Source organism: Pteropus vampyrus, unplaced genomic scaffold (assembly GCF_000151845.1).
Source record: "Pteropus vampyrus isolate Shadow unplaced genomic scaffold, Pvam_2.0 Scaffold57, whole genome shotgun sequence".
Classification (NCBI taxonomy): domain Eukaryota; kingdom Metazoa; phylum Chordata; class Mammalia; order Chiroptera; family Pteropodidae; genus Pteropus; species Pteropus vampyrus.
Genome location: NW_011888838.1, coordinates 6,630,693 through 6,650,143, shown reverse-complemented (window position 1 = coordinate 6,650,143; position 19,451 = coordinate 6,630,693). Strand labels below are relative to the sequence as shown.

General features: G+C 32.5%; 1 protein-coding gene and 1 non-coding gene across 5 annotated transcripts in view; both read left to right on the top strand.

Moving 5' to 3' along the window:
- UBA6 (ubiquitin like modifier activating enzyme 6) overlaps nt 1–8,974 on the top strand; it is a 77,142-nt gene extending 68,168 nt beyond the window's left edge. For all 4 annotated transcript variants that reach the window (XM_023530917.1, XM_011360651.2, XM_023530918.1 and 1 more), the window contains 6 exons: nt 610–727; nt 1,851–2,044; nt 2,815–2,942; nt 3,839–3,926; nt 4,108–4,202; nt 6,639–8,974. In XM_023530917.1, the coding sequence (XP_023386685.1) occupies nt 610–727; nt 1,851–2,044; nt 2,815–2,942; nt 3,839–3,926; nt 4,108–4,202; nt 6,639–6,774 (759 nt within the window). In that variant the 3' untranslated portion in view covers nt 6,775–8,974. The remainder of the gene's footprint in view (nt 1–609; nt 728–1,850; nt 2,045–2,814; nt 2,943–3,838; nt 3,927–4,107; nt 4,203–6,638) is intronic.
- An 8,813-nt stretch (nt 8,975–17,787) lies between these two features.
- LOC111740067 lies at nt 17,788–17,888 on the top strand. The gene has a single exon (XR_002780455.1). It is a non-coding gene; the product is annotated as a small nucleolar RNA U13 (small nucleolar RNA).
- Nucleotides 17,889–19,451: the final 1,563 nt, after the last annotated feature.

Sequence of the window (19,451 nt, the reverse complement as noted above, 5' to 3'; positions counted from 1 at the left end):
CTTAAGGATAAATTACATATATGTGTAGCCCTGCATCTGTATGAAGAAAGATATATTGTCTAGGAAAGAACTACCTGTTAGCCATCAATAAATACTTGAAGGATGCTCATATTATATTTGTTATAGATCTCTTCAATTTAGAGACAGAAAATAGCTATGTATTAGTTACAGCAATGCAGTTTGGTTTAAAGTAGATTTGTCAGAATCACAAACTGTTGATGATTATTAACTTTATTTTAGTGTGGCATTTTAAAAGAGATCCACATGAACTCAGATCTCACAAACTTTTCAGTAAATATTTTTATTACCCACTATGAGCAAGTTTGTTTTAGATATATCGAGGTGTTCTCAGTGAACAAGACAAAGATCCCTGAGAAAAAGATTATCATAGAGTGTCACTGTTAGGAGATAGATAACAGAGAAAACAAATATATAAATATAATACTACCTACTAATGGAAGGTGTAAAATACATTGGATCATGATGATTAATAATCTGATTAAACTAGATAGAGGAAATGTTTTCTGTGTCTTATTTGATAAAACAGATATGGTAATCAAACTTAGATGCAGGTTGCGATAAAATTAACATGTATTCATATATTTAAAGGTTGTTCAAACAGATGAAACAGCGAGGAAACCAGACCATGTTCCTATCAGCAATGAAGATGAGAGGAATGCTGTTTTCCAACTAGAAAAGGCTATTTCATCTAATGAGGCTACCAAAAGTAAGGGAAAATCTTTATGAAAATGTTTTGAACTGTAGAGATTGTTATTTTTACTAAGTTCTATACCAGAAACTTGTGGGATTAAATAATAACAGCAATAATAATAATATTTGATTTCATGATCATAATGAAAGGCACAGTTCATCTTTAACTGTGATTAAATTCATAATTTTCTCCACCATTGCCCTACCCTCAAATGTAAGTCTGCTGTGTTGTTCTGATCATTTTAGTCCTTGAAATTTTATTGTGCAGTTTCTTTTTAATTTATGGTTAGCATAATGAACAAAGAATGGAGTTCTTGTGGAGACTAACCCTTAGACAAACCCAGTTAAGTTATTTTAGGATCAAAAAGCGTAGACAGATATTTTTCTTGGCTTCTTAGTCTCCGTAATTGCACACAGAGAATACAAACTGACCTGCATACATCCTTGGTGTTAAATGCAGGGAGACTGAGCTTTTACTTCCTTAAAAACAGCTATTAGCTCATGTTTTGGGACCTGCTCACCACTTTTGTATTACATAAATCAACAGTTTCCAAATTGGATTTTATGTATGGATCAGTAAAATTTGGGAAGTACAGCCTGGATTAGCCAACTATTTATTTTTCAAGTAAAAGATAGTGTGTTAGTTTAATAATTATAGTTCTGGAAAAAACATACTGTCATTTCTTACCTTCTCATTTCATCCATCACAGATCAAACTACACCTGTCTACAGAATAATTTTGTGAACCATATGTCTTTGACCTACTAACTCAATTCTTAGTTATCAGAGGTGAAAAATTTCAGAGTAGTATTTTTGGAATTAATTTGTGACCAATATTCAGTGTTGCCTTTTTATTGTAAACCACTTAATAGCAGATATAATACATGGATTTATTATTTTTCTATTTTTTAGAAAGGTTTTTTTAAAACATAGAAACTTCTCTGATTTAGTACTAGTAAAGCTATTATTTTCATGTCCTTCAATAACTGCAGTTCTCTGGATTTTTCTTGTACTTCTCAGTCATTTAAAAACATAAAAAATAACTGAAATGTTTAAGAGTAGTGAACCCACATTGCGTTTTACCTAGTAAAACTTTTACTACTTACTAAAATATTTTTTTTTCTCGTTATTATTACTAGGTGACCTTCAGATGGCAGTGCTTTCATTTGAAAAAGATGATGATCATAATGGACACATAGATTTCATCACAGCTGCATCAAATCTTCGTGCCAAAATGTATAGCCTTGAACCAGCTGACCGTTTCAAAACAAAGCGCATAGCTGGTAAAATTATACCTGCTATAGCAACATCCACTGCTGCCGTCTCTGGCTTGGTGAGTTTATTATTTTTTGAATTTCCCCATTATTCTACCTCCAGCCAATCACTCAGAGATAATAGAGAGAGATACATACTGATCTTTAAAATAAAATTTCAAGATATTTCTTAAAATAATCTGCATTTTGAAGATTACAGATATATAAATGTTTTAACATAAAAATAAGCTCTGTCAAGATAGTCTGATTTTTTTTTTATAGGCAATAATCCTGTTAATCATCTTTGTGTTCTCCATACAAAGCAGATGCCCTATTTTTCTTGAATAAAATGAATTGCCCTAATTTTTGCTGTTCGATTATATTTTATTTTAGTTCTTTGCCTTAAAAAAATGTAATTCCTATTTGTGATTTGAATTTCTTACAATTTCATCTTTCCTTTATGATTCAGAATCTTTAGGATAGCCCTTGTTATTATACTGTACTAAAGTGTTATTCTTAGAAGCTATATAATTAACTGCTTCTATTTTAAATGATTTTAGACTATTGTATTTCTTGAGTTCTGATGTCTGCTTTCTGAGAAGATTACATGGCCAAATTAATATTTTTTTAATAACTTGGTTCACATATAGAACAGGTGGAGAGTTTGAAAGTAAAAAATATGCTAAAAGTGGAGAGACTCATAAAAACTTTATATTACTCTAGTCCAGTAGTTGTTTTTATTCTTTACAGAGAAATGCTTGAGAAGAATTTAGGAAAATTAATTAGATGCAGTTCAAGTCATGAATAGTTTTAAGCTGTTTATATAATCAAATCACTCTTTTTTATGTAGGTTGCATTGGAGATGATCAAAGTAGCTGGTGGCTATCCCTTTGAAGCTTACAAAAATTGTTTCCTTAACTTAGCCATTCCAGTTATAGTGTTTACAGAGACATCTGAAGTAAGAAAAACTGAAATCAGGTATGTTTGAAGCTCTGTTTCTCTTGCATAATGAGAATGAAATAAAATTTTAACTTTTTAAAATGTAAAAATACTAGCTTCACATATCCTTTTCTTCTATGTATAAATCCTTGCCATCACTTCAAGACCAGATCAAAACCCCATTTTTATGAAGTATTTCTGAGTAAACTAGCCATGGAATTCTCATAACATTTAATCTGCCACACTACTTAGCATTGTATTTTCTGTCTAACTCAGAGGAATTTAAAAGCACTCAAGTGTCTGACTGATAGATAATATACTTTAGACTCTAGTTTCGAAAGCTGTGTGACAAAGCAAAACAATCCTCTTGGACGTCCATTTTTCACTTTTCAGATTGGCAACAACCAAATATTTGAAAATACCTATCTTGGCAAGAGTGTGAGAAAGCATTCTCAAATATTTACTAATGAGAATATAAATAGTATAACCCATAATAAGGAGACTATAGCACTGCATTTTAAATTTGCAGGTACTTTTACATTTATCTCAAATGATATATGTACAAGATATTCATTCTGGTGCTATTTATCATAGCCAAAGATTAGAGCAACCCAGCTGTCCAGTAATAGGGCACTGGAACATCCATTCATATAGTGAAACCCATGCAGCTGTTTAAAAAGAGAGAGAGGGCGAGAACTCTCTCACTAAGACATACTGATTTATAATGAGACACTGGAAGGATCAACAAAGAACTGATAAAAGTCGTTACCTGTATAGTGTTGTGGGGAAATAAGATTACGGAATATTTTAGAAGTTGTATTTTCCTTTCTTCCCCTACTTTAATATCTAGCTAAATTACAAATAATGGGAGGTTTCTGTTATTACTAAAGGCAAAAAATTAAAATGTTTTTGTTCTGAATGTTTTTCTGCAACAGAAATGGAATATCATTTACAATTTGGGATAGATGGACTATACATGGAAAAGAAGATTTCACCCTCTTGGATTTCATAAATGCAGTCAAAGTGAGACATTTATTCACTTAGTTGTTTTGAGTCTATTACTTTTTATACATAATTTCATTGAAGGTTTTTATAAATATTATTTAGCAAGAGTTCTCTTTTTACTGATTGTAAAACATTGTCACCCAACATTTTATATTTGGATGGAGCTTTGATTGTTTCTCTTTTGGATATTCATTTTTAGGAGAAGTATGGAATTGAGCCAACAATGGTGGTACAAGGCGTCAAAATGCTTTATGTTCCTGTAATGCCTGGTCATGCAAAAAGATTGAAGTTAACGTAAGTATCAAACATATGCAGAAGATTCACAAGAAAGTATATAAGCTGGGTGCACACTGTAAAATTAACTATAGAGGTTATCGAAATTCAGATAAAAGTATTTGATTTACTCCTAATGGCAATAACAAAGACAGTGAATCTACCAAACTCAGTAGGCTGCCTCTCAAGAAAGATTCATGGGATTACAATACCATTGTGAAATTATTCTAGTTCAGAGTTAACTTTTTAGCCACTAGGCTTAGAAACCTGATTTAGTCACTCTACCAAGTGAAAATAGATCACCTCATGTGGAAACATATATGACCAGGATTATGAGACTGAAATATAAAACAAAAATACCAAATTGTTATTTTCATTTATTCAAGAGTGTCTGCTTAGTGCCACATAATTTTCATAAGCCTTAGGGACATAGCATTGAGCAAAGCAAAATCCCTGACCTACTTGAGTTTGCATAACAAGTAGACAGATATGTCAGATGTTATTAAGTGCTGTGGATTAAATAAAGCAGAATAAGGGGGTAAGTTGCTGTATTATATTTAGTAGTCTGGATATTCCCTGAGCCTGTCACAGGGAATACCTGATAAGGTGGCATTTGAGCAGAGACCTAAAGGAAAAAAAGGAGTAAAAAAAGACAGCCCTTATAGTGGTCTGCAAGGGCCTAAATGATCTGGTTCCCAGTTACCCCGCTGAGTTCCTTTTATACTTCTCTCCCTTTGCACATAAAATTCGAACTGTCCTGACCTTCTTTTTCCTTGAGCACTCCAGGCATTCTCCGATTGTTTTCTCTGCTTGTAATTCTTTTTCTTTCAGACCCCTAAGTGTCTTTTGGATAAATTATGAGTAGTATTTAGATTTTCTTTACTATCTACTACATAGATGAGATTGGAATGTGTGGTCCTGAAGTATATTGATTAGTGGAATTTAAAATTTGCTGAGGATAATTCACAAAAATGTTTTATAGCGTTGGCCAGTATTTGAAACTTTCAGCATGATATGTTTTGTGAATGATATTTCTCATTATGTTGTTTATTTAGAGATATTTACTGAGTACCTATGAAGTGACTAGACAAACTTGGCTTTAGAAAGACCTGGGTTCACATCCTTGCTCGGCTACTTACTTGTTTTGTCACATCAAGTAGCTTGAAGTTTTTGAAACTTAGTTTCCTATCCACAAATAGGGATGATTATACATGTCCATAACTGTTGAGCACTAAAATAATAGTAAGGGTTAGCAGTATAATGACAATTAAGAAGTATTCCATGAATGTTACTCCTGTTAACATTTTGTCATCATACATCTTTATGAAATATCCCATGCCCTCAAGGTGTTCCAAGTGTTCTAAGGAAAAGTCATATGTTAATAATTAAAATGTAATTGAAAAAAATATTATAATAAAGGTTTTTACAGAGTACTTTGGGCACTACTAACTCAAACTTTCAGCTTAGAGTAGATTTCTTTTGAGCTTCCTTTGAAAATGGATTATATCAGGCTAAAACAATAGGTAGTGCAAAGACATGTAGCTAATATTAAGGAGCATACATGATGTATTTGGGAAATCGGTTATTTTGGAATGAATGACTTAAGGATAAGGTGGTGAGAATAAATGGTGGAAAGAATGAAAAGTTATATATAGGACAAAATATCTTTGAAAAATGGAAAAACCTGCTATTGAGGATTAAAGATTTTATGGTTCAGAGCCTGGCATGAAATAGGTACATAATATATGATAGATAATGTTATTAGGCAGGAGAATAACATCAAATTTACATTTTAAGAGAATTCTGGCAGCAAAGTAGATTGGAGGTAGCAGAGAGACTGGAGACAGCTGGCTAGAAGTTAATACAATAATTGGATATATCAATGATGATTTAATACAGTAGCGGTGACAATGGCAAAAACTAAGTGGTTTTTTTAGTAAGGTAAGCGTAGGATATAAGGAAAAGGTGAAACTTAATGTTTTTTACTGTGACATTTCTAGCTTGTATTGGAAGATTTAAATCTTGCTTGCTTTTTACTGTTTACAGAAACATGCTTGAAAAGAATTTATGATGCCTCCAAAATATATTGAGAGTATAAGAGAATTCGTTTTTTGAAAGCATTGCTTTAAAAAATCATTTTGGGTTTTTTTGTGTGATTTTTGTGAGTTAGGGTTTGTCTTACTTTTTGTTTGTCTTTTAATACATGGTTTGTATTCTTTATCACCACCAGCAGTAGTCCAGTTTAATTCACTGTTAGGTAAATGAGTGTCTTGAGTTTAGAACTTTTAGTAAAAAAAAGAAAGAGAGAGAAAATATATGAAAGCAAATGAATTATTAGATTTAAAAATGAAATTAAAGTCTAGATATAAGTCCAGATTCTCTGGGCAACAGTAGACAGCATATTACTTTTACTTCACAGAATTTACCAAATCATTTGTCTTTGGTTATTTTTCTTAGAATGCATAAACTTGTGAAACCTTCTTCTGAAAAGAAATATGTGGATCTTACTGTGTCATTTGCCCCAGACACTGATGGAGATGAAGATTTGCCTGGACCTCCAGTAAGATACTACTTCAGTCACGATACTGATTAACAGAAGTTGTCTTAAAGTTACCCTGGGACTACTTCATTTTGGGAAAAAATGCACTTAATTCAGAAGCTAAAAAAATCAGCTCATGATATGATGGATTTCTCTTCAAGGAAGCCTTAATTTAAGGGAAACACCAGTAGGAAACTACACTGGAGAACTGCAAAACATTTTGGAGCATAGTATACTCTTGTCTAGTGCTTCATATGTGGATATGATCACAATCAACTTTGAACTTGAATGCCAACTTTTGAACTGTATAATGCGTACAACAAATTTGTGTATTAACTTCTGTCTGAATAGAAGGAAAAAATATCTATATATCACCAGAAGAGATAAAAGATCAGGAATTTGAAAATAACAAATGCTATCCAAAAAGTTTAATCCCATTTTATAAATTTCTTATTTGTTTAGTATTTGAGGTTCATTTTTTTATACAAGTAGTGTAGGGCACCCTGTACTTCTCATGATTAGGTTTTGAATTTAACAATGGTGGGAAGCAGAGGGATGGTAGCAGTGGATGAAGAATAGACATATTAAGTTGTACAGTTACAGTTTACTATCCTGTTACCTCTACTAGATTAACCAGTTTGTTATATCACTGTCTCCCCAAAATCAGGATCTTTGCTGATAGCATCATTGTTGTAAGCCATGAGCAATAGGTCAGATGACACGTGTTAACTTGGACTAAGTGTTAAAACAGTATTATTTGGACTCTGACAACCCTCTTAGAGAATCCATGAATGTGAACAGATAAATGTGGCTAATCATTTGTTTTTCAATATGCCTTCTAATGCGGCTGTTTTATTTATTTGGAACTTTAAACTTGATTGTCATAGTACGTAAGACTAAAAGGTTTTGTGAAGGGACTGTTTTTTAGAAGTAGATGAAAACCAAAAATTTAAAAATCACTAGTCGAGTCTGGATCTTTTTCTTTCATCAACTTTAATAGACAGAAAAAAAAAAGTAATTTAATGTATTATTTTATTCTGCATTCCCAGAAAGGGAGTTGACAAAGATAAAAAATTTATTTTTTTAGGTCTTTATTAATAGAAACTTTCTGTTTTCTGATGAGCTGTTGCAGATGTTCATATAAGTGCTTTGATGAAAATGATGTAAAAATATTCAACACTGTAAACTCAGTGAAAACAGCAAGTGTTTCTTTTATTCTAAGACTATCATGTATTCTTAAAGAATTGGCATGTTGTAACCACAGAAAGTCATTTCTCTCCAGCTGCTTTTCTTCTCCTCTCCTGTTCAGACCATTAATAGGTACTTTGATAAGTTAAAAATTAAATTCACATCAACGATATTACTCCAGGTTGGCATCTTTTTCATACCCTCTACTTTTTCTTTTATTTCATTTACAAATAGTTTAAATTACTTTGTCAACCAGCTGTATTGTTTTATTCTTTTGTAAAACTATCACCCAATTGGGAAAATATATTTATTTGGGACCAGAGGGTAAATTTATATGATTAAAGGATAATCTGTGCATTGGGAGGTGGGGAAAAGTGAACAGGATGAGTTTGAAGGAAACGGCTACCTTTGAAATAAGCAATTAATTATGGGTTCACTATATCCTACCCTCTCCCATTGTGCATATTGCAATTTTAATGTTTAAAATTAGTATTACTCAAAATTTAATCCAAGAATATCAGGGTTCTGTGGCTTGGAACTTTATAGGCTAGGAATAATAAAAGGACTTTTCTATAAGAATTCTTTTCCCCACTTTCACTTTGTTTTGTACTCTATGACAGTAACTGATACTTTCCAGGTAGCCATTCAGTAATACGCAACTATGATCTAATAGCTTGCATATCATTTGATCTAAATCTCACATCTCTGAGAGTAAATTTAGAATTATTATATCAGTTCTTATTTATAGCGATCAGTGCTTTAGCAGATACAAACAAAATCAACAAGCATTAAGTTCATTTTGTGATTACACTTGAAACCATTTTACCATTGCTTTTTTTTTTTTCTGTAAGTAATGGTTACTGCCATTAATTTCTTCTGTTTAGTTCTACTAAGCTGGGAAGCCAAGGTGGAGTTAATAATATTTTTCATTATCTGTTTTGTTTATTTCTGTACCATGAAATTACTGTTGATGATTGAAATACCAGGTGCAGAAATTAATGATTGATTTTGTACGGTACCACTGAGTAGTTTTTTACTTATTAAAAATAAGAAATTTGACAATGTATTTGTAAAGCCTGTTCCATAGTTGACTCCAGAGATTCCAATTTTACTATTCATTTTGTGGGTAATGTCACTTTGGTGTCTTCTTAATTTTCAAGTCTTACAGTCATGGAAATAGAACAGTCACAGTGCGAGGGCCATTACTTCAAAGTGCTTTTGACTCCTAGACATCATATCAAAACAATTGGGGGGTAATTGTGACTGTGTAAAACCCATATGATCTGGTAATCCCAGACCGTTGGTTACAGATTTCTAAAGTCCATTTACTTGAGAGTTCAAAGCAGTCTTGTTTACTTATCTGTAAGTTCCTCTAAATTATCCTAAAGGTGGAACTTGGAAATAGATATCTACCTTTAAGTTCACTTACTTTATAATTAGTAAAATGAAGACAGAAAGATAGTTATTTCTTAAGATTTTGAGGAAAAATCTCTTGACCTAATTTAACCATAATGGATATTATCAAAAACTCTTTGTAATTGTAAATATATAATTATTGGTATACAATTACTAGGTATGGGTTTGACTCTTTAACAAATTCAAAAACAAGAAATTGAAATCTCAGGGATTGTAGTAAGTAATGCGGTCATTTCTGTTCATTTTCTCTTGCCATGTCCTAGCTTTGTTTTTTTTTAATTGAGAAACAAATACTTAAAAAATATATATTCAAAAGAGTACATAAAACATAAATACACAGTTTAAGGAATCATTTACTATAGTGTTACCACTTCTGTAAGTACTCTTGCTTTTTGATGGTTTTTTAATAACTTTATGTAAATGGAATTGTACTGTATTTTGTTGCTGCTTTTATCGAACAAAGGATTCATTTATTTGTTGCCTATAGCTATACTTCATTCATCATCATTGTCGTGTAATTTACCTTTACATTAACATATCACAATTTATTCATTATATTGACTGTAGACAGTCATATTTAGTTTGGGGCAGTCACAGTTTCACAATGAACATTATTGTGTGTATCTCCTACTGCAAATAAGTTATACCTAGGAATGGAATTGCTTGATCATAGGGCATTCATTCATATCTTAAATCTTATTAGATGATAAATAAAGTTTTTGCTAAGCAGTAGAGATACCCTGTTTCTCCACATCTTGCTCAACACTGGAGTTTACAGATTTTGTAAAATTTTGCCAATCTGGTGAATGTGTGGGTTGTATCTCATTGAAGTTTTACTCTGCATTTCCCTAATTACCAGTGAAATTGAGGACCTTTTCATAAATTTGTTGGTTTTTTCTTTTTTGTAAAATGTTTTCTCAAGTCTTGTCCATTTTTTTGTTAGCAGTCTTTTTTTCTTTATAAATCTTGTTCTTTGTTAGCTATATAGTTAAAAATATCTTCTCCCACTGTGGCTTGCCTTTCTCTTTCTTTTTGATGTTCTTTGATAAAAAGAATTTGTTAATAGCTACTGAGAAGTATCAATCTTTAAGGTTAAGAGTTTTTCGTAAGTTGTATAAAAAAAAATGTTCTTTACCCAAAGGTCATAAAGATACTCCTTTATATTGTCTTCTGAAAGCTTTAGTTTTGCTTTTCACACTTAAATTTTTAATTCATGAGGAATTAATTTTGTGTATTCTGAGAAGTGCCTCATTACCATCTACTGAAGTCCATTCTTCTCTACAGTGTCACTTTTCTGCACTGCCACCGAAGTCATATATCCATATATGTGCACATCTCTTTTTGAATTGTTTCTTCCTTCTCTTCTATACTTGTGATTGCATACTATCCTCATCACTGTAGCTGATATATTGATTTTGCTACTTGGCAGAACTAGTCCACCCAACTTATTGTTCTGTAAGAATGTCTTGGTTATTCTTAGCCCTTTGTATTTTCAGTTCTCAAATTTCTACTAGCAAATATGGAAATATGCCACTTGCAGTTTCCAGTTATCTTGCTGAAAATTTCAATCTTTTATCTACCTGAACATGAAAAGAATTATTATTTTAGAGTCTGTGTTTAATAATTCCCAAATCTAAAATTATCCTGTGGGTCTGTTTTTAATTTTCTTTTGTTTCTGCTAATCCTCATTCTTAATATTTTGTGTGTGTCTTATTATCTTTAATTGTATGCCAATATTACATTTGAAAAATTGTAGAAATAATTTGATGCCTAGTATGGTATTTTCATCCTTTACAGAGTTTTTTTTATGTGCTCTACCACTTGAGCACTGGTAATTTAGGATCAGTTTGGCTCAGTGTAAGAGACTGAGATTTTCTCAGTCATCCATTTGACTCAGAGATGAGCTGTAGTCTGTACTATGCTCTTCTTGTTAACCCTCACTCCTCAGCCCTTCAGGGTTGTAGTGTGGGTTCAGGTTTCCAGGGCCCTCACCTCTTGGCTGCCACTAGACTCTGTGTTTGAATCCCTTGTTCCTTAGTTCTGCTAAGCTTCTCAGTGGCCTCTTAAAAATCTGCAAAAGCTCCCAGGGCACAAATGGTCCCAAATGAAGGTTTCACCTTGATGAAATTCTATTTTCTCCCAGATATTAGCTGATAATTAGCTCTCTGATTCCATCCAACATTTTTTATTATATATTGTACAGCTTTTCTAAATGTTCTCAAGTGAGAACGTTAAACCAAATTACCTAGCCCACTTTATTTCCTATTGATTATGTGTAAAATATAATTGATTTCTTTGTATTGCTTCTGTATCTGGGAATTTACTAAACACTAATGATTCTTGCAAATTATTTGCAGATTATTTTGGATATCTTATATAATCTTCAAATAGGGACAGTGTTTAGTCTTTTTTAAGATCCAGATTTTGTTTTTGTTAATCTCTATTGTATATTTGTTTTCTATTCCTTTAATTTCTACTCTTATCAATATTATTTACTTTTTTCTATTTCTTTTGGGATTTTTTACTGTTCTCATTTCTAACTTCTTGAGATGGATGCTTGCTTCATTCATTTTCAGCCTGTTTTCCAACATATGCATTTAAAAGTTTAAAGATGTCTATATTACTGTAATATAACAGTTATATTACATTATAGTCGAATCACTGTTGTTGTCATATTACGTAAGTTTTGAGATATATTAATATTTAGTTAAAATATTTTCTTATTTTTCATTAAAAGTTCCTCTTCAACTCTTGGCCTTTTTAGGGCAATGTTTCTTTATTTCCAGCACAGAGTTTGGATTTGGGGGCTTTTAAAGTCTAGTTTGATAATCTTTGTCTTTTAACAGGAACACTTAGGCCATTTACATTTAATTTAATTACTGATGTGTTTAGATTTATTTCTGCCATTTTATTTTATGGATTTTCTTTTTTTGATCTCGCCTGTTCTATGATTATTTTTCTCTAATTTCTTGCCTTGTTAAATTTGTATTTACCTAATTTCTTTATTCCATTTATGCCAATTATTAACTGTTGTCTCTCAAAGCCAGATACTCTTCTGTATTCTGGAGCTTTTCAGACCTCATTTCTCCTTTGCCATTTGGCTTCTTCTTGGTTTCACATATAGCAGGCACTAGAAGGAGATTGGAATTATGGACAAAAGAAGAGACTTTTACCCTTGCCATTTGCTTCCCAATTTTGTCAGCATCACTTCAGCAATGGCTTTTTTTTTTTTTTCTCCGAGTAGTTGTTGTTGGTTTCTAGGCACTAGCATTTCTCTGGCACTCTGCAGGGTATCTCTTCTAGGCTTCAGGTTTTAATAATCTTTCCCTCTTCTCTTTAATAGTTGATTCTCTTGCTGACATTTTCAGTTCTCCTTAAACCTGTTTAACCAATTCCTTAGGTTAAATTCTTAGTGTAAATGATATGGTTTCTCTTTTCTTGAGATATCCCTTTTTTTTCTCTCTACCAGTTTAGTGGCTTTATTTTTTTAATTTTTAAAATTATAGTTTTCATACAATATTATATTAGTTTCATATGTACAACTGAGTGATTAGACATTTATATAACTTATGAAGTGATTACCTCAATAAATCCAATACCCATCTGACACCATACATAATTATTACAATACTACTGACTATATTCCCCATGCTATACATCTCCATGACTTTTGTAACTACCAGTTTGTACCTCTTAACGCCCCCCCTTTACCCATGCCAACCTCTCCCACTCACAAATCTGGCAACCATCAAAATGCTCTCTATCCATGAGCATGTTTCTGTTCTGTTTGTTTATCCTGTTCTCTAGATTCCACATAAAAGTAAAATCATATATTTGTCTTTGACTTATTCGCCTCAGCATAATACCCTCTAGGTCCATTCACGTTGTTGCAGATGGCAAGATTTTATTCTTTCTGGCTGAGTATTATTGCATTGTATATTTACCACCTCTTTATCCATTCACCCACCGGTGGACACCCAGGTTGCCTCTTTTGATGATTACTCTATTTTACAGCATGCATATTCAGACTAAAGTTAATCATATTTACCTTTATTTTTCCCAAAAATGGCCACGACAATATTACTAATCTCACTCTTCTAGAAGTTTGCCACACATCCTGAACCCTATCAAGAGACAGAATTTGATTAAACACCCATTGAACCAAAACAAAAATTTATTACTGCCTCGACTAATGTAACAGAATGTAGTATATGTAATTGTATGACTTCCGAGGTTAGGTCATAAAAGACTATGGCTTTTGCTTGGCCCTCTCTTGCTTGCCATCTCCCTCTTGGAAAGCTCACTCTTGAAATTCTGACATCGTGCTGTAAGGGAGCCTAAACTAGCCCACATGGAGAGAAACTGAGCCCCTAACCTACAGCCAGCATCAGATGTCAGTCATGTGAGGAAATAAGCTTTCAGATTTCAGGCCCCAAACTTACTGGAGCAGAGACAAGCCATCCCTGCCACACCCTGCCAAATTCCTGAGCCACAGAATCCATGAACATGAATTGTTTGCGCAACAAAGTTTGGAGATTATTTAATATGCAGACATAATAACTAAAACAATTCTCTAATTCCCAACTTGCATACTATGGTTATATATTTTATTTCTGTTATGTATTTTAATTCTGTCGTCATTTGCTTTAATGCATTTAATTCCACAAAGCTTTATTATTTTGTTTATATAGTCAATATTTGTATTTACCCACACATATCACTTACTTTGCTCTTTATTCTGTTTACAATCTCAGGCTTACCATCTGAGATAAATTTCTTGCTACCTGAAATATTTTCTTTAAAATTTCATTTTGTTAGAATCCACTGGTATCATACTTGCTAATGTTTTTTTGTATGAAAATATCTTTGTTTTGCCCTTATTCTGCAAAAATATTTTTGCTGAATGTAAAGTTCTAATTTGGTCTTTATTATCTTCTAGCACATTGGGGATAATTTTCTATCTTATAACTGTTGCTGTTGAGTCAGTTATCAGGCTAAATATTGCATCTTTAAAAGAAATCTCTTTATCTGCTTTCATTTCATGCAGTTTAATTATTATGTGTCTAGGTATAGATTTCTTTTGTTAACTTTTTTGTGATTAGTTCAGCTCTTTGTATCTGGTATTTTGTATTTTGTTGGTTCTGTGAGTCTCAGATAATACTCCTTCATGTATTGCCTCTTCCTCCGTTCTTTTCTCTTCTGTGGGACTTCTTAGTAAGCATGGTAGATTTACTCCGCCTTTCATGTTTATCATCTTGTCTTTTATATTTTCCAGTTGTTTTTGTCTTGTCATGTTTTGTTCTGTATTTCTGCTGACCGATATTCTAGTTTACTTCTCCTTGTCTGTTTCATATGCACTTACTATTTCATCCATGTATTTTTAAATTTTGGTTGTAGAAGTTGTTTGATTCTCTTTTTAAAAACTGCTAGATTACTTTTTATATTGCTGCAGATATTTTCTAATATCTATTTAAATTATAAAGGCCATTTTATGGTCTTTCTCTGCCAATTTCAATTTCTGCAATTTTTTGTGCCTCCTTTTCTGTTGTTTCTCCCAGCTAAATGTGTTGGTGGTCTTCTGTTATACTCTCCACTTTGGTCCAGACCTGGGCTTTGATTTCTATCTCCCTTATCTATTCCTTTTCACTTTGTTAACAGTCAACCTCATTGCCTCACTATCTTCAGGAGTCCATTTTTTTAAGTGTTCTGTATTAAGCACTGTATTTTCTTATGAAATGCAAGAATTTACTCAACATTTGAGATGGTAACACATTGGAATTCTTTAGTCTCTTGTTTCTTATCTATATTCAGATTAAATCGTAAGGTTCTTGGGAATAAGATATAGATTAGATAAATGATAGATGATTGATCTTTTGTAACCTTTGCACAATTAAAACTTGACATCTCAGATTTTAAAGAAGTAGGTTGTAAACTTTATTGTGGTGTGTGATAAAAAGGCAGATTTCTGGACAACCCTCAGAAATTAATAAGTGAGGGAGGCTTAGGATACTGCTTATGTTCAGACATTTCAAATAACTCATTGAATTAGTTTGCTGGGGCTGCCATAACAAATGTTACAGACTGAGTGGCTCAAACAATAGAAATTTATTTTCTCACAATTCTGGAAGCTAAAAGTGCAATCAAGGTGTCAGCGGAGTTGATTTTTTCTGAGGTCCCTCTCATTTGTAGGTAGTTGTCCTTTCCCTCTGTCTCACATGGTTTTTCCTCTGTGTCCTAATCTCTTCTTATAAAGACACATCTTTATAAGATGATGGAGCTAAGCAGACCTTAGGAATTCATTCTAATTCTTTCATTTTTTCAGGTGAGGAAACCAAAGAAGCCAAACATTCAAATGATTAGAACCAGGAGTAGAATATAAGCCATATCTTTGGATTCTTGGTTGATTGCACAAGTGATTTCCAAATTGAATCAAAATCTATGGAAACTTTTCAGGAAAAAAATTTATGAAAAAATACCCCAAGATTTTGATTCAGAAGATTTGGTGTGGAGATGAGGAATTGGTACTTTTAAGAAATTCTGATTATAATCAGTTTCATACCATGTTCTACTGTGAAATGGGTGCTTATATATAGCCTTTTACCATCCTTATAGATTACTGTTTTTACAAAAGGAGATACGGATTGGTTTTGAGCTAGCAAAAAGAACATCAGGGGAAAACATGGAAATGAGTAAAATTTATTTATTTTCAATTAAAAATGTATATTTCCATTGGAAAAAAGGCTTCTAGTACATTTCATGTCTCTGGTCTCCAGTTAGATAATCAGGGTGACTGATAATTGATAAATTGGTCGAATCAGATTTCAACAAAACCTACTGAGGCGTTTTTTGGAATTGCTAGAATTTAGGAGAAATAGAGAATCTTCTATGGAAACTATATATAGAGAAATATACTTAATCGAAGCCTAGGAAAATAAAAATTTCATTTAGAAAGGACCGTGTTTTCAACTTACACCAGTGTATAGAAAGTGTATACCTGTGAGTTACCCTCACAGCCATATTCCATGGTATCCCCGTATATTGGTTTTATTCTGATAAGATAATGAATTGTATGCTACAATGTTTAATTCTGGTGTCCAGGTAAGTGACTTAGTAATCAGGATCAGAAAAATAGAGGTGATTTTCTTTAAAAGATCTTCTTTTTGAAAATTATAAATTACCAAATATGTGAAGGTAGTGTTCCATTTTATATCATGCAATATGTAAATTTTTTCTTCAACCTCTCTCTTCTCCCTTCTGGCCTAGAAATTGTGGGTGGAAAAGCTTGGTTAAAGATCCAATATCAAGGAACAGGGCAGTTCTTGACTTTCAACATGAAGTGATTTTCCTGCTTGTATTTGGAACATTGGTGGCATGTTTAAGAAATGTTAATCAAACACTAAATATTCGGATGCTTTTTTAATTTTTAATTTATCCTTGACTTATAACTTGATTCATAACAAGTTTTTCTCTAGGAAGCATTTTTTCTTCCTGGTTAGCTTAATATCAGTTACCTAACCTATCGTATTTTAAAGTTGCCTTCAGTTTATACTGTTAATTTGTGAAGTTGGGAAAAATGAAGAAATATCTTTAACCATTCTGGTTCTATCGTTGCTTTTGTCTTCTGGTGTCAGAGACAAACCTGAATGCAGATATTAGTTAATAAGGATCAAAGAAAATCTCATTTTCTTTTTGATAGTATTTTATTGGGAAAAACCTTAACTTTCTCCAAGTCTCAGATTTTAGTCCTTAGGTGCTTTACAAATGCCATTTCCCTGCTTAAGGTAACTTTAAAAAAAGGGCTCTAGCATTCCCACTGTGCCCAGTCAGCTATGAGTCTGAACTCCTTAAACAATTGTAGGGTTCCCCAGTGTCCTTAAAACTTCAGCACTACTTGTCAAGATGAGTTTCGACCTTTTTGTAGCTTTTCTTAGTCTAGTTTCCACTCTCATTCACTCTTTCAATTTACTCTTCCACCATCTCTCTGCTTTTGAAAGAAAATAGGTTACAGAAGATAGTCTGATTATTTGAAGTCTCTCTCCATGTTTCTCTTTAATTCCATCTGTTCATATGTCATCCCTAATCCTTATAGCTACAGAATCTGAAATGCTGGGAGGTTGAGTAATTTGTTCCTGATCACAAAGCAAACTGAGCAAACTCTCATCTACCAGAGCAATAGTAATCTGGCCATCTGTTTCTAAAAGTATTGACCTGTTATATGAACAGCCCTTTGGTTCTTTCCATTTTTTCTTTTTTCTCTTCTGGCCCTACTCTGAGGATGGCCCTTAGTCAAGGTGCTGTACTGTGGCAGTGTTAACATGGCACTTAAAACCCTGAGAGAGAACTCATCCTTCATTCAGTTTTCCCTGATTCAGCAAAATCTCCAGATTCAGCAAAACCAAATCAAAACCAAGGAAGATTTTTTTGTAGATGATATTAAGTTCATTCTAAAACGTATACTGAGCGATCCTTTTGTAGTTCATAAGCATGATGATTGAGTGTTCATGCTGTTGTGTGAGATGTGGCTCCCTCAAACCTTGTTACATCGGCACATCACCCATTTGACGCAAATAAATAAATAATAAATAAATAAATAAATAAATAAATAAATAAATAAATAAAACTTATACAGAAAGGCAAAGAAACCAGACTACAAACAATTTTGAAAAGAACATTGTTGGACTCATACCTCCTAATTTCAAGAATTACTCTAAGGACAGAGTTACTGCAAGATAGCAAAATACTGACAAAAGGGTAGGAACATATGTAAATGGAAACTGCCCCACAAAAATATGGTCAGTTGATTTTTTATAAAGGTGCAAATGCGATTAAAGGTTGATCTTTTTTTAACAAATGAACGATTACATACCTAAATGCCAATAAAATTAACCTTGACCCATCCCTCATACCATAAACAAAAATTGATCCCAAATGGATTATACACCTAAATGTGAAACAGAACTATAATACTGCTAGAAGAAAACAGGAAAAAGAATCTCTGTTGTCTTGAGTTAGGCAGAGTTCTCAGATACAATACCAAAAATACAGTCCACAGAAGCAAAAACTGATAATTTGTACTTCATCAGTATGTAAAACTTCTACAAAAGGCAGTTGAAAGAATTAAAAAAAAAAATTGCTAATCACATATCTGATAAAGGACCTATATTTAGAATATGCACTGTCAAAACCATAAGAAAACAAGCCAATAAAAATATGGGCAAAAAATTTAAACAGGTATTTTACCAAATTAGATATATGAATGGCAAATAGATACATGAAAAGATGCTCAACATCATCAATTATTAGATAAATGCATATTAAAACCGCAGAGAGAGACCACACTTATCAGAATTTTTTTTAATGACAATATCAAGTGCTGGTGAAAATGCAACTGGAACTCAGACATTGATGGCAGAAGTACAAAAAAGGTAAGGACCATTTGTGCAAAAAATGTTGGGCAGTTTCTTAAAAAGTTAGACATATAATTACCATATGACCCAGTAATGTCATTCTTAGATAATTACCCAGTGAAACAAAGACACTTAAGTTCACACAACAATCTGTATAAGAATATTTTTATAGCTTAATTGATAATTACCCCAAACTGGAGATATCCCTAATACATTTAAATTGGTGGGTGGATAAACAAACTGGGACCTCCATACAGTGAAATACTATTCAGCCTTAAAAAAGAACAAGCTAGTAACACAACACTAATAACAATCCAGACGTTATAATGAGTGAAAGAAATCAGCCTCAAAAGGTTTCATACTGATTCCATTTATATGGAAAATGCAAAACTATAGGAATGGAAAACAGATCTGTGGTTACCAGAGATTGTCAGTGAGAAGAGCTGACGACAAAGGAAGAACATGAGGGCATCTTTTGAGGTAATGAAACTTTCTGTACCTTTATTGTGGTGGTTTTCAAAAATTATAGGACCGTACACCAAAAAGAATGAATTTTATTGTTTGTAAATTAAATAATTTTTAAGTGAAATATAGCTGCTGTACAATAAAACATTTCACATTTGGAATTATTCAATTCACAGCTTCTTCTGTACTGAAAACTCCAAAAGGACAGGTCCTCAGATAACATCGTTTAATAGCATTTTGTACTAACATTGATGA